We start from the raw sequence: 11,716 nt of genomic DNA on the forward strand, positions 1-11,716 counted from the left end.
TGTTTATCACTCTCCTGATGCTGGCACCAGAGATTTGACCTGCACAGTCCCAGGCCTGGTGGGGCCTCGGTGGACGAGAGGGGAAAACCAGGCAAAATCATTATGCTGAAACATTGTACAGCCAGAAACCCACATTTTCTTTCAATTTCTCTTCTTCACAAGATCTCAAACAGCTCAGATTTGATTAAATCTTGGTTGCAATGTGAACTAAACTCTGGATGGCTTTTTGTAGCTATATATGAACCAAAAAATACATAGTCATCTCACCTCACCTTTCAAAGTTCATCCACCCATACTCATTCATAAACAAAACAGCCATCACCTATATATAGGCTATAGGCTAATTCATCGTAAAACAATCAAGTTGCTAGTTTGGCACATTACAGTGCAAAGTAAAACAAACAGGAGCTTGGGGTTTACTAATTAAATGGGACATGAGGAAAGATATTTGAGAATGTGGTTCAATTCAATTCAATTTGATTTTATTTGTACCGCATGAAATCATAATACACCTAATCGCAAAACATTTAGCATGGTAAGGTCAAGGCCTTACTTTAATACAGAACAGTTCCTACAAAGAGCAAGTACGGTATACAATAGCAACACAAATATTTGAAAGGAACGCCAATGGAAACTTTAAAATGTCTTTTGAACCCAAACACCCCAGAGGTAATGATTAAAACAAACAGCCAACAGGAGCCTGCTGGAGGAGAAGTATGGTGATGATGAACTGGACTGAAGTGTATCCACCTTTCCTTTAAACAGCAGTAGATGGGACGGGTAGAAAATCAAAGTTCAAGTTAAAATCTGAAGTCCAACAGTAAAAGTGAAAAGAAAGCTTTCCAGATTAGAGGCTGAAAACAAAGTTTTACTCTTGTAGGCCGTGCACACTGATGGAAACAGCCAGAACAAATGAGTCAATAGTCTCCAGACCACAGAGGCTAAACATGGACTTCTTGGCTGGTTCGGCCTGGTTCTTCTGTGAAGCCGCAGTGAGTGTTCACATTTTTGTGCAAATAAAATGAACTGTGCAGAAATAAATCCAGATGGGAAAGCTGCACTCTCAAGTAGGTGTATATTTACAGAGGCATAGGCTATTGTGGTTTATTGTAACACACAAGTGAGTACCACATTGTCAAACAGCTATTGACGGAAAATCATTTAGGTTCAATAGGTGATTTATGAACCTGTGTAATGTGCCGAGTATAAATAGTACAAATCTATGTTGTCAGATAGAGTTGAGGGAAAAAAGGTCTGAGCAAACATTTTGTTTGAACTAAAGCAATGAATGATTAGACATGTTGCTGATATGAAACACAAATACGCATGTTTTCACTGCACCACACACAGTCAAAGGTGACTCACAATTCACTTAAGTTTCAAATTAGGTGCTGTACTTTTCCTTCTGGGTTGAGGAGTGATGTTTTTTCCGAGCACAAGGCCAAGTGCTGCCTAGCTTCCTGTAAAGAACCAGACAATACACACATCACTTAGGTGTATGTCATATTTGCATAGATTTATACATAGAGGCTCCCATGGCCTTTACATTTATGATCAGTGGTAACATTTGTATGAGTGCTGTGAAGGAGCTGTGTCACGTGCAATGCAAAAGGAAGTTAATAGGCTACATCTGCTTTAAAGATAAAAGCACAATGCTTGTTACTTGCATGAATAAATGGGAGACATCTGAGACATTACCATTAAATAATGTGTTGTTGGATGTTGAGTTTTGTCAATATTCACTTTTGTAATTTTTGAAACACTGAAGCAACTCACAGACAGTGAAGGTTACTTTTAATTTCTCAATTATTCAATTAATTATGAAAGGTCAAAAGTATTAAAGAGCCTTAGGTTTGTTCATACCAAAGTATTTAGAAAATGTCAATAGTAAAAATAAAAAGTGTTACAAACAGCATTTTCTGTTTAGGGTTAGGGTTATAGCAGTGGCAAAATTGGAAATCAGACATAAGCAGCAAATTAAGACAGTTGTTGTTTTCTTTACTAACAATGTTTCTTAATAAGCTGCTTATTCTTTTTCAATCATTAACAACATAATTATAACTTCAGCGGTGTCGTGTTCCTTGAGGGACTTTTATTTTGTAGAACGCAGACCGGAAGTGCGGTGTGGTAAACGCGTCAGACTCGACGGTGGCTGGGAGTTATTAAAGCTGCGGGCTGCTGGAGTCGAGCAAATATAAACAGCAGCAGCCGCAGCAGCTGGAAAGCAAAGGAGAGAAGAGTGACAGCATGACGCCGAACACAGTGTCCCACAGCCGGGTGGAGGTGACGGAGCTCGGGGAGTTTCTGAGGGATCCTCCGGCGGGTTTCTCCGTGAAGCCCCTCGGCTGCGGGTACCGGGTCCGGAGCGACCCTGAGACCAGCCTGGTGCTCATCGATGACTTGTTCTCCTGCAGAGGGAAAATAGTTTTCGAGAAATCGCTGGGAAGGTGAGAGGTCAAGAAAGAAAGAAAAAAAAACACTTGAACACAGCTTTATCCATAAACACATGTAGCTATTATGTGTAGCCTACAGACAAACTCACATGGAGCTGTTTTTATTGTTTCCAACGACAGGAAAGTTAAAATGCACAATCTGTGGGAGTACACCAGCACGAGGAAGAGCCTGCTGTCCAAGAGGATCTATCTGCTTATGTCTGCCTGCCAGGAAAACTTCTCAGAGAGCAACAAGAGAGCAGCCGGAGAAACCAGAGGTAACTCAAGCCATCTGTTTATGAAGTAAAGGAAAAAAGAAAGTTATAAAAAAAAAAAGGTCCTCAAATGCACCATTGCTGTTTTTTCTTGCTTTTTTGAAACCGATGTGTAGGCTGCAAAGTAGCTAGCTCATGCAGTTTTTAGTGGCATGAGTGACTCATGGTGGCTGTCTGACTCTGGATGCTTACAATGGGTGGGGTGGAGGAATTACAATGACAGCACAGTACTGAGGGCAACATGTTTTTCTGCAAACGTTTTTCCTGCCTCTCCTCATGAATGATCCGCATCTCTGTTCCAGTGCTGCAGCAGTGCGTGGTGTCCATCGACGGCAACGATCCTCTCATCAGGTGGCAGATGGAGAGAGGCCTGGACTGGACCATCTCCTCAGTCTCCGGGGAGAGCTACAGGGTGGATGTAAGCAGGACGTTGCACTCTAGGGATTTGTGTTTTGCTGATGATTTCCAGATTTAAGTGTTGAAATGTGTCTTTCTCTTGCGTCAGATTGACTTGGCTGAAGCCCTGGACAGCTGGGCGGCTGAAAACATCCGCATCATAACTGACGACCTCATAAAAGTCACACCTGTGTGGAGAGACGCCTCCTTCACCCTCAAATACTACTCCGATGCCCTGTTTGATTTCCCATTCTGGTTCGGCCTCAGCAAAAGAAACTTCCAGGTACTTGTCTCATATTTTTATTATTATATATTAATAATAACTCACATTTTCTACATTTGTCTTGTCTGATCAACTTGAATCTCTTTCTGTTAAAGCTGAGACTGACCTGAGCCAGCAGTGGATAAAGAGACAGTAAAAGTCAAGTTCATCTGCCGTGTCTTTGGTGGATGTTTGGTCTGTTTCCTCAAGAAAATGCTGCAAAAAGAAAAAAACAGATGTGTGGTTTTAACAGCAGCCTGCCAGGTGAAGCACCAGCCTACCTCTGGGGACTTATAAGTGCTGTTGGGTCCTATATTTCTTCAGTCCACTGGATGGAAACTGAACTGACCGCGACTGATGAGGAAATTCTGGATGGCATTAAGATTATTCAGGCAAATTATATGTGTAACTTGACTGTTTAACATGTTTTTGTAACTGACGATGCAATTACCTCATGTACTATGGATGTATGAAGGTTTCGAGGGGTCAAATCTGTGTCCAAAAATCAATTCCATGAAAACTTTTGTACCTTTTTTGAATTTTTTATTAAATTCAAATACAATAAATGCCTTTTTTTTTTACAAACAAAAAAGGAGACTGCGTTTTATTTCAACAGTTCTTATCAGATAAAGCATAAATGTGGGCTGGGTGACGTTGCCTCTATGGTGACACATGCTGTTTTATGGGATGAGGAGAAGAGCGGACGCAGCGCCGGTGATGGTTTGCACGTATTCTTTGTAGTCGCTGCCGTAGAAATGCAGCAGCAGGTAGTTGAAGATGCCAACGACGCACATGAGGAACAGGAAGGAGATGATGCGTTTCCCAAACAGGTAGCCCGGGGTGCTACACAGAGATAAAACAAGTTACACACACCGTACCTCTTCAAAACATGCAAACACACCGAATCGTTTGTGTTCATTGACCTCTGAGAGGTGTGTCCCAGGTATCCCACAAAGTACTTCTGTCTGACCAGGAGGTAGATGATCCCAGCGAAGGCAGCAGGAGCTTTGAGCAGACAACAGAAAATAATTAGGTAAAACTCTGCAGGCTACAGCATGCTCATTTATGCATTATTCATGCTGGGAATTCCTACTGCAGACACGAAAGACTGAAAAGTGAGTGAGAACATCATTATTTTCAAGCACAGCTATAAACAGCTTTTTATTGGCCTGTACAAGAGAAATGATCTGGACAAGATCTAAAAATTCATTTCTTCCTGAAATTTTGTCTAGTTTGGTTTATTACGGAGACACCAGGGGTGCAGATCCGATGTAAGGATTGGGGGGGGGGGGGGGTACAAAAGTGATTTTTTTTTGCCCGTATACAACTCTTACCATGCCATCATATCACAACTTCGTAGAGGCTCGCCATATCATTCAAAAAGTCCTGGACAGGGAATCACATTGTGCTTACCTTACTTGTTTATTGTGAATGATGTGAATCTAAAATGTGAAGAATGTGAAGTCTGAACATTTATTCAATTTTGAATAATTTAGGGTATTTTTATTGGGGGGGACAATTCATGTTTTCAGAAATTGGGGGCGGCATGTCCCCCCAGTCCCCCCCAGGATCTGCACCCATGGTTGACACAAACACACATAAAATGTTTTATGGGACTGTAAGGGGCAGGACATGATAAGCTTTGCTTCTTTCTGTCCCTCCTCATACTGGATTGTTTTTTGTTTTGTCTGTCTATTCTGTCTTCTGTTTGTCTATATGGTGTTTTTAATGTTTGGTACTGTTTAAACAAGAGCAAAATAAAGGAATGAAAAATGAATTTGCACAGAGACACGTGGAGCTCTCAGGCACCGGGTGGTATGAATACCTGTGCAAGTAAATAAGCCTTATGTCAACAAAAAGTGGATGACACATGTGGCAACATGGCTTAAAAGGTTTCTGCTGATATATTGAAAATAAAGGGTTAAAATCCATAAAATAAATGTGATATTTATATCAGAAGAACATATTTAAATGTATAGTTTTTATTTTTGCATTGCATTTTGCATTTTGCTGTTTTCAGTCAGGTACTCGAAAAACATTCTGGACTAACTGTGTAAAGAGTGTAAAGACAGTGTATTTCTTTTGCACCTAAAGTGAATAGAGAGCACTGAACATCATTTCATTTCATTTCTCCTTTTAACCTTGATATTATATCAGGTTGCTTGTCCTGCCATCTGAGACCTGCAATAGCTACGGTTTGGTCAAAGCCCCTTCCTGTTTCAGCAGCTACCATTTGTAAAGAGAGAGGGCCGTGAAGAAATGGTGAGGAAATAGTTTTTGAGTTGAGAGGCCTGCAGAGAGTCTACTAACGCTCATAAACCAGGTCAGGACTGATCATCCTGCATCAGGACCTGCAGCCAGTGAAGACAACACATCAACTCCTAGAATTTGAATGAAATGTGTCATAATCAAATCAAGTAAATGTTGTTAATTTTTTTTATGAATGTAGGTCAAACACTATACGAAACGTGAGCAAAAACTACTGATTGAACTTGACCTTCCACAGCTCCACTGACTTCGGCTGGGTGTGTTTTTTTCACAATACAAAAGTGTGACTGTCTCCTTTATGGCAACTGACTAATGATTACCTTGATTGAGACACACACCGGCGCACCACATGACTGCCAGGAACGTGGGGTAAGCATCCATGCAGTTACGACTAGAAGAAAGACAAACAAGATCTGTGATTAACACTGCAATTTCCAGGAAGTAACGCGCAACGACAAATGTGTGGGGCAATCGGTGATCTGTTCCTGACAGCAGCAGGCCATACAGAGAGACTTTTCTACGGGTGTTGGGAAATGTTTTGAAGCTGCAGAGCAGAAGTGGCTTTGAAAAAACAGAGAGAGAGAAAACGATCCTTTGGCTTTGTGAGCGATGTAGGAGCAAAGCTGAAGTGGACGGCCAGGAAAAACTGAGGCTGCTCTCTGAAACCGGCTGGTGCAATAAATTGCAATAATCAGGACAGCGTGTTGTGCAGAACCATGGCCCACAAACCTTTTCCAATCTCACATGTCAGGAGCATCAGGCCAAAACACACCACACTTTACAAGCTGGCTGAAGGAATCTGGGCAGTTTGAAAGTGTCATTAAATGTTTGCATCACATCTTTTTTTTTTTGTTGGAAATCCCAACATCAGGTAGAGGACGGGGAGTGGCAGAAACATTTCCGCGTAAAAACAGGAAGTGTCCCTCAAACATGGACTGAACTGTTGTATCTGTTAGCCTACAGCTTTTAGATTTCAGTTGGATTGGATTAGAGTTTGAATTTCCATTTCTGACTTTAGTGTTAAGTGTTATCGCTTATAGTGCTGCATAATTTTCAATCCTCGTGAATTGATTGATTGATTAATTTTCTGATTGACAAGTTAATAATCTATATTTTTTATGCCAAATGCAAGTGTTCAATATTCATTGCAATCTGGAAAATGTAGACAGTGCATCTCTAACCCTAACCCTGACTCTTAACACTGATCATATAAATGAAGTTACTGAATACTTTTCTGATTGACAAGTTGTTTGTGTGTCTTTGTATTTCCAAAAACCAGGGATACATGTCCATTGGAGCACCCAAAATCCCTAACCCCTAAACCCAACACCAACCCTAACCCCTTTGATGAACTGATGGACGATTTTCCTAATTCATCGTTAAAATGCCAAAAACAAGTGATAAATGGTACTAACATCCAGAAATAATCCATCTCTGACCTTAAAAGTAGAAAATCCTAAACATTTTTAACTGAACAGCTGACGAATCAGTGGATTAATTGGGCCTCATTTATCTATGCCCCCCTCATTAACGAGGAATCACAGTGGTGGTCTGGTAAATCTAAAGATTTAATTTCTCGGCCACAGACTGCAAATGTACGAGCTGTCAATTGAACAGATGATGATGACTCACATTCCTGAGAAACTAAGAGAAAATATTTTTTCCTAATGGCTTTTGTTGCTTTCCCATCCGACATTCAAATGAGCTCTTTCGCAGTCCCCCATTTCCCAACATGGCTGGGAGTGCTCAGGCAAATGAGGCCTGCATGCCTCATGGCCAAAGTAACAATGGGCGAGTGTGAAACCAAATGGAAAGTTTGTAGTAGGAAGTAAAGTAACAGACAAAGTAGCCGACTGTGTCACTATGGCTGCTGATGGAAGAAAGGGCACTTACTTGGCACAAGACACTCGCTCGAAACAAGACGTGTGGGACCCCTGACTCTTGCATTCCCTCTCTACCTTCTGGGCAAAGAATGCTGAAGAAACAGAGAGAAACCAGCTGAAAACCATGGTGTCTGTCTTAAAAAAAAAGTTTAACGTTTGAAAAAAACAACAACTGTTATTTGTGGCAGAAATCCCTCTTGTTCTCACCGTTCTGAAGGACGCTGAGGAGGGTGACGATGACCAGGAGGTAGATGTTCTTCACCACTTCGTGAGAGTCCATGGTCAAGGCTGGAGATGCAGGTGGATGTTGAGGCTGAGGGAGGCGGACAGTGAATGAACAGCAACGAGTCAGCAGCTGATCATAAACCTGATGGTCTGTCCCCCTGTGGTGTCACGCAGTCCCTGTCTCACCTCCATCCCTCATCACACACACTGTTGTTTGTGGCTTCCCCTTTATGTAAATGACCCTGTGGCTCAAAACAGAGCGCTGCAGGCAGGTCTGTTACTTCCTCTGTGTGTGTTCGTGTCAGACTCACTCACACAGTTTGATGATTTTGAAGTTATTTACCTCAGCTAAATCAGGACTCAAAATATTCACTGTAGAGGTATACAATATCATTTAACAAGCTGAAGAAACATAGTACAAATGTATGAGAAGCAAAATTATTCTAACTCATCATATGAGCTTGGCTGTACAATAGTTGTCTTTGAATTAATCTAACAGAGTCAATACACTGTGATGTACTCTAACCCAATATGTGCATTTCAGTGGAAACTTAAATTAGTCATTTAGACTACATACTGTGTAGCTTAATTTGCATGGGGAGAAGTTATATGAGCAAAATTGACCTTTTTGTGAAGTATTCAGGTTAACTTTTGGTGAATTTGGGAGAAATCTACTCACTTGACTTTTATAAAAGAATACATGTTAAAGAAGAAAAATAGCCCAAAATCTCAAAATTGATCAGTGCATGAAAAAACAGTATCACCTTAACATTATAGGCTAATGCAATAACAATAACCAGTTGACTAAAAATGGTAATCAAATACATGTGATGGAGAATTTGCCTCTGAAATATCTGGAGTAATAGTATTACCTGTAACAAAACGTAATATGTATATATAATAGAAATGTACTAAGGCACAGTTACAGTGGTGCATGTACTTCCACCAACAGAGTGCTGTGAAAATACGTCATTACAGTAAAAAACAGCTTTATGGAGGCTGTGTCAGTGACTGACTCACCTACAGTCAAACAGCACCTGCATGTGCTTTGACAAGGTAATGCACTGAGCCCTGCCTTTCCTCCCCAGAGACCATCGCTCCACAAATTAATCCAACAGATTTGTGCACAGAGAGAGCTGCACCTCTTCATTTGATGAAATTAATTCCATCGCATCGACGCCACCACGCCACCATGCCCCTCCTCAGGTTGTGACACAATTCACGAATGAACTTCTACATTTTTATTAACAAAACATTGACTAAATAGGCCAGATGTTGTGCAGGGTCTGGAGTTAATGCAGTTTTACATTCTTTGCTACACGCATATATTTAATCAACCACTAACTAAAAGTTACTGGTAAATTTAGGATTTTTAAAAATTGTAAATTATCCTTTCACACAATACACTTGATTTTTGATTTACTGCAAAACTGCAAATCAATCATTCATCAAATTAACTACAAATTAGCCTATATTTTTGTAATAGGCTACCTTTAGATGTAGGCTAAGTGTAACTAATTAATCAAACCCTTAGAAAATAAACAATCATGCCCAGATTAAGCCCCAAATAATTGGGCTCATATTTACCTTCAGAATGAACAACAGTCATTATATTCACTCAGTTCAGTGGCTTCAGCTTCAGACTATTTGTCACTGTCTTTTTTTGTTGCTGTTTGTTTATGTCAGTGAACGCATCATTTTGGGGGTTTGACACCGCAGCCTGAACCATCACCTCGGGTCAGACTCATCCAGCCCGAAGAGAGAGAAATCAGACACGTCACGCAGGTTGTGTGCTTGTTTTGTTTGCAGTTGGGTAACACGCGGATATCGAGTCCCATATGGTCTAGCGGTTAGGATTCCTGGTTTTCACCCAGGCGGCCCGGGTTCGACTCCCGGTATGGGAACGGCTTCTTTTGTCAGCTGATGTCTTGTAATGAATGAGTATTGACACAGAATGAGCAGGATATCGACACAATTTTCACATCGTTTCATGTTTACGACAATTACACCAGTTTCTAAAGGCACCAATTCTAAGTAGCCTATTGAGTAGAATAATAAAAACGGCTAATATAAGAAATATCAACATCAAGTATCTAATATTAAGTTATAGCCTAATTATTTGTTTGTTATAATAATAATTTGTTTCTCATTTGTTTTCCTCTTTAATTTTTTTTATTTGGTCAGATATAAAATCTGTGAATGTGCTTTGAAAATGTTAGTGCACTCTGCTGCACCACCAGAGGCAGATTTAGTGACCACAAAAATGATCTTTCTTTATTTTCAGTAAGCAGAGAAAGACCTTGGTTTTTTATATTGGGTGGAGTTAAGAGAGAAAAATGTCTGGAATTTTTAAATATATTATGTATTATGAAATCTCTATAACAGCACTGATTATGATAAGGAAGATAAAGATTGACTATAATTAAGACAAATTATCATCTGGGTTCTACCTAAATAATACTGAATTCTGGATTTTGCAGTTTTAAAAAAGAGGTTTTACTTACAGCTTGTAATTTAACATTAAATATGTTTTGCTTTTGAGCTAAAAATAGTTTGATCGCGTAACAAACTATGATGATAACTCACCGTTTAATATCAAACATAATCTCATATCTGATTTTTAAAAAAGTTCAGATAGTGTTTTTTTGTTCAGATTAAAAACATGCTTTTCCTCTGCTGCCTCCTGTGAGCGTTTAGTCACTGGCCTATTCTTATCACAGTTGGACCACAGTGACACTATCAATAGATATGCCGGCCCCACCACCTTAGCTAAATTGGACCCTTTGTACCGTGCTGCTCCAGCAGACTCACCGTTACACTTTACACACACACTATCTGGATTTTCTCTAGTAGATATTTGCAGGTTGCAGCTTTGGTATATTTCAATATAAAAGGTTATTTTAAGATGCCTCTTTACATCTGCTCCAAGTTCTCGAACACACACAGTCTCAGAACCAGTGGTTTAAGGTTCCTCTTGTGCAGACAGACAGGTCAGGTTGAGGATGGGCTCATCTCTCAGCCCTTTGTCTGGTTTTATACAAAAATTTGAGTTTTTAGTCACCAGCTGCACCTGTGACAACTAGCTATGTATACAGCTGTGATATTTTATTTCATTGTTTTGAAGCTTTGTTGTTTCTCTGCTAATATTGTATTGGCGATTGCAATTACAGTAATTGTTATTCTGTTGTAAATATATCTGATCCTTTTCCTGGATACTAAATATATAAAAATAAAATTACACTTTGCACAGTAAAAAACAAAATGACTAATATTTTACTCTACTAAACAAGGACAAAAATTTCCTTTAAGGTGAATTTCAAAAGAATAATTCTCACAATTTGCAAACAGTCATCTAAATCATTTATTATCTTTTAAGAAAATCTTCAAGTACTTTGTCAAAAGACCAAACCAACAGCTTCTGCTGTGAACATATGAGCCACATACATACAGTATATATAAACAACAAAGTGCCAAACCTTTCAAGATACAATTTACATATTTTATCCTAAAGTGATCATACACTCGCCAACATTGTTGGCATACATACAAACTTCATGAAGTTATCTAAATTAACAACAACATAAATACACTAAGGAATTTTACTACTTGAACCTGCAAACATCATAGCTCATTGACAAACTGACGTGTCTGACTGATCGATAGGGATGAAGTTCAATAGCATGTTTTCAAAATCTGAATCCAGTTCCAGATCCCTAAAGGATCTATTCAGGTAGTTTAATGTGGAGTGGTCACATCTGTTAAAAATGCAGTTTTTATTTCACTCAGCTGCAGAGCTGTAGAAGCTCAAGAGAAGAAACTGTCAATTATATCAATTCTACTTCAGTCAGTGTACATCAATTAAATAAAGACTGATACAGGTGAGTCAGTGGATGGCGCACCACTTATCTTTTTCAAAAAACAGCACAAGTCCTTGAACATGATCAATATTTAAACAAATTATTTCATAACAAATAT

General features: G+C 39.5%; 2 protein-coding genes and 1 non-coding gene across 3 annotated transcripts; 2 read left to right on the forward strand and 1 right to left on the reverse strand.

Annotated features, from left to right (window-relative positions):
- Positions 1-2,169: 2,169 nt before the first annotated feature.
- On the forward strand, positions 2,170-3,952 carry medag (mesenteric estrogen dependent adipogenesis). Its single transcript, XM_085798607.1, has 5 exons — positions 2,170-2,447; positions 2,574-2,710; positions 3,010-3,125; positions 3,213-3,386; positions 3,482-3,952. The coding sequence occupies exons 1-5, from the start codon at positions 2,248-2,250 to the stop codon at positions 3,494-3,496; spliced, it is 642 nt and encodes a 213-aa protein (XP_085654733.1). The 5' UTR covers positions 2,170-2,247; the 3' UTR covers positions 3,497-3,952.
- Positions 3,903-7,979, reverse strand: alox5ap (arachidonate 5-lipoxygenase-activating protein). The gene is made up of 5 exons (XM_085798608.1): positions 7,724-7,979; positions 7,527-7,608; positions 5,954-6,024; positions 4,289-4,370; positions 3,903-4,208 (listed from the first exon to the last, which is right to left on the reverse strand). The coding sequence occupies exons 1-5, from the start codon at positions 7,794-7,796 to the stop codon at positions 4,046-4,048; spliced, it is 471 nt and encodes a 156-aa protein (XP_085654734.1). The 5' UTR covers positions 7,797-7,979; the 3' UTR covers positions 3,903-4,045.
- Positions 7,980-9,573: 1,594 nt separating this feature from the next.
- Positions 9,574-9,645, forward strand: trnae-uuc (transfer RNA glutamic acid (anticodon UUC)). The gene has a single exon. It is a non-coding gene; the product is annotated as a tRNA-Glu (tRNA).
- The last annotated feature ends 2,071 nt before the right edge of the window (positions 9,646-11,716 follow it).

The sequence above is a fragment of the Trachurus japonicus genome, chromosome 14 (assembly GCF_045865225.1).
Source record: "Trachurus japonicus isolate A0001 chromosome 14, Traja_1.0".
Lineage (NCBI taxonomy): Eukaryota > Metazoa > Chordata > Actinopteri > Carangiformes > Carangidae > Trachurus > Trachurus japonicus.

Coding starts and splice junctions, on each gene's coding strand:
- medag (XM_085798607.1), top strand. CDS start 2,248: ATGACGCCGAACACAGTGTCCCACAGCCGGGTGGAGGTGACGGAGCTC. Junction 2,448..2,573: donor TTCGAGAAATCGCTGGGAAG/GTGAGAGGTCAA, acceptor TTCCAACGACAG/GAAAGTTAAAATGCACAATC. Junction 2,711..3,009: donor AGCAGCCGGAGAAACCAGAG/GTAACTCAAGCC, acceptor TCTCTGTTCCAG/TGCTGCAGCAGTGCGTGGTG.
- alox5ap (XM_085798608.1), bottom strand. CDS start 7,796: ATGGACTCTCACGAAGTGGTGAAGAACATCTACCTCCTGGTCATCGTC. Junction 7,609..7,723: donor CCTCAGCGTCCTTCAGAACG/GTGAGAACAAGA, acceptor CTGTTTCTTCAG/CATTCTTTGCCCAGAAGGTA. Junction 4,209..4,288: donor CTGGGACACACCTCTCAGAG/GTCAATGAACAC, acceptor ATCTCTGTGTAG/CACCCCGGGCTACCTGTTTG.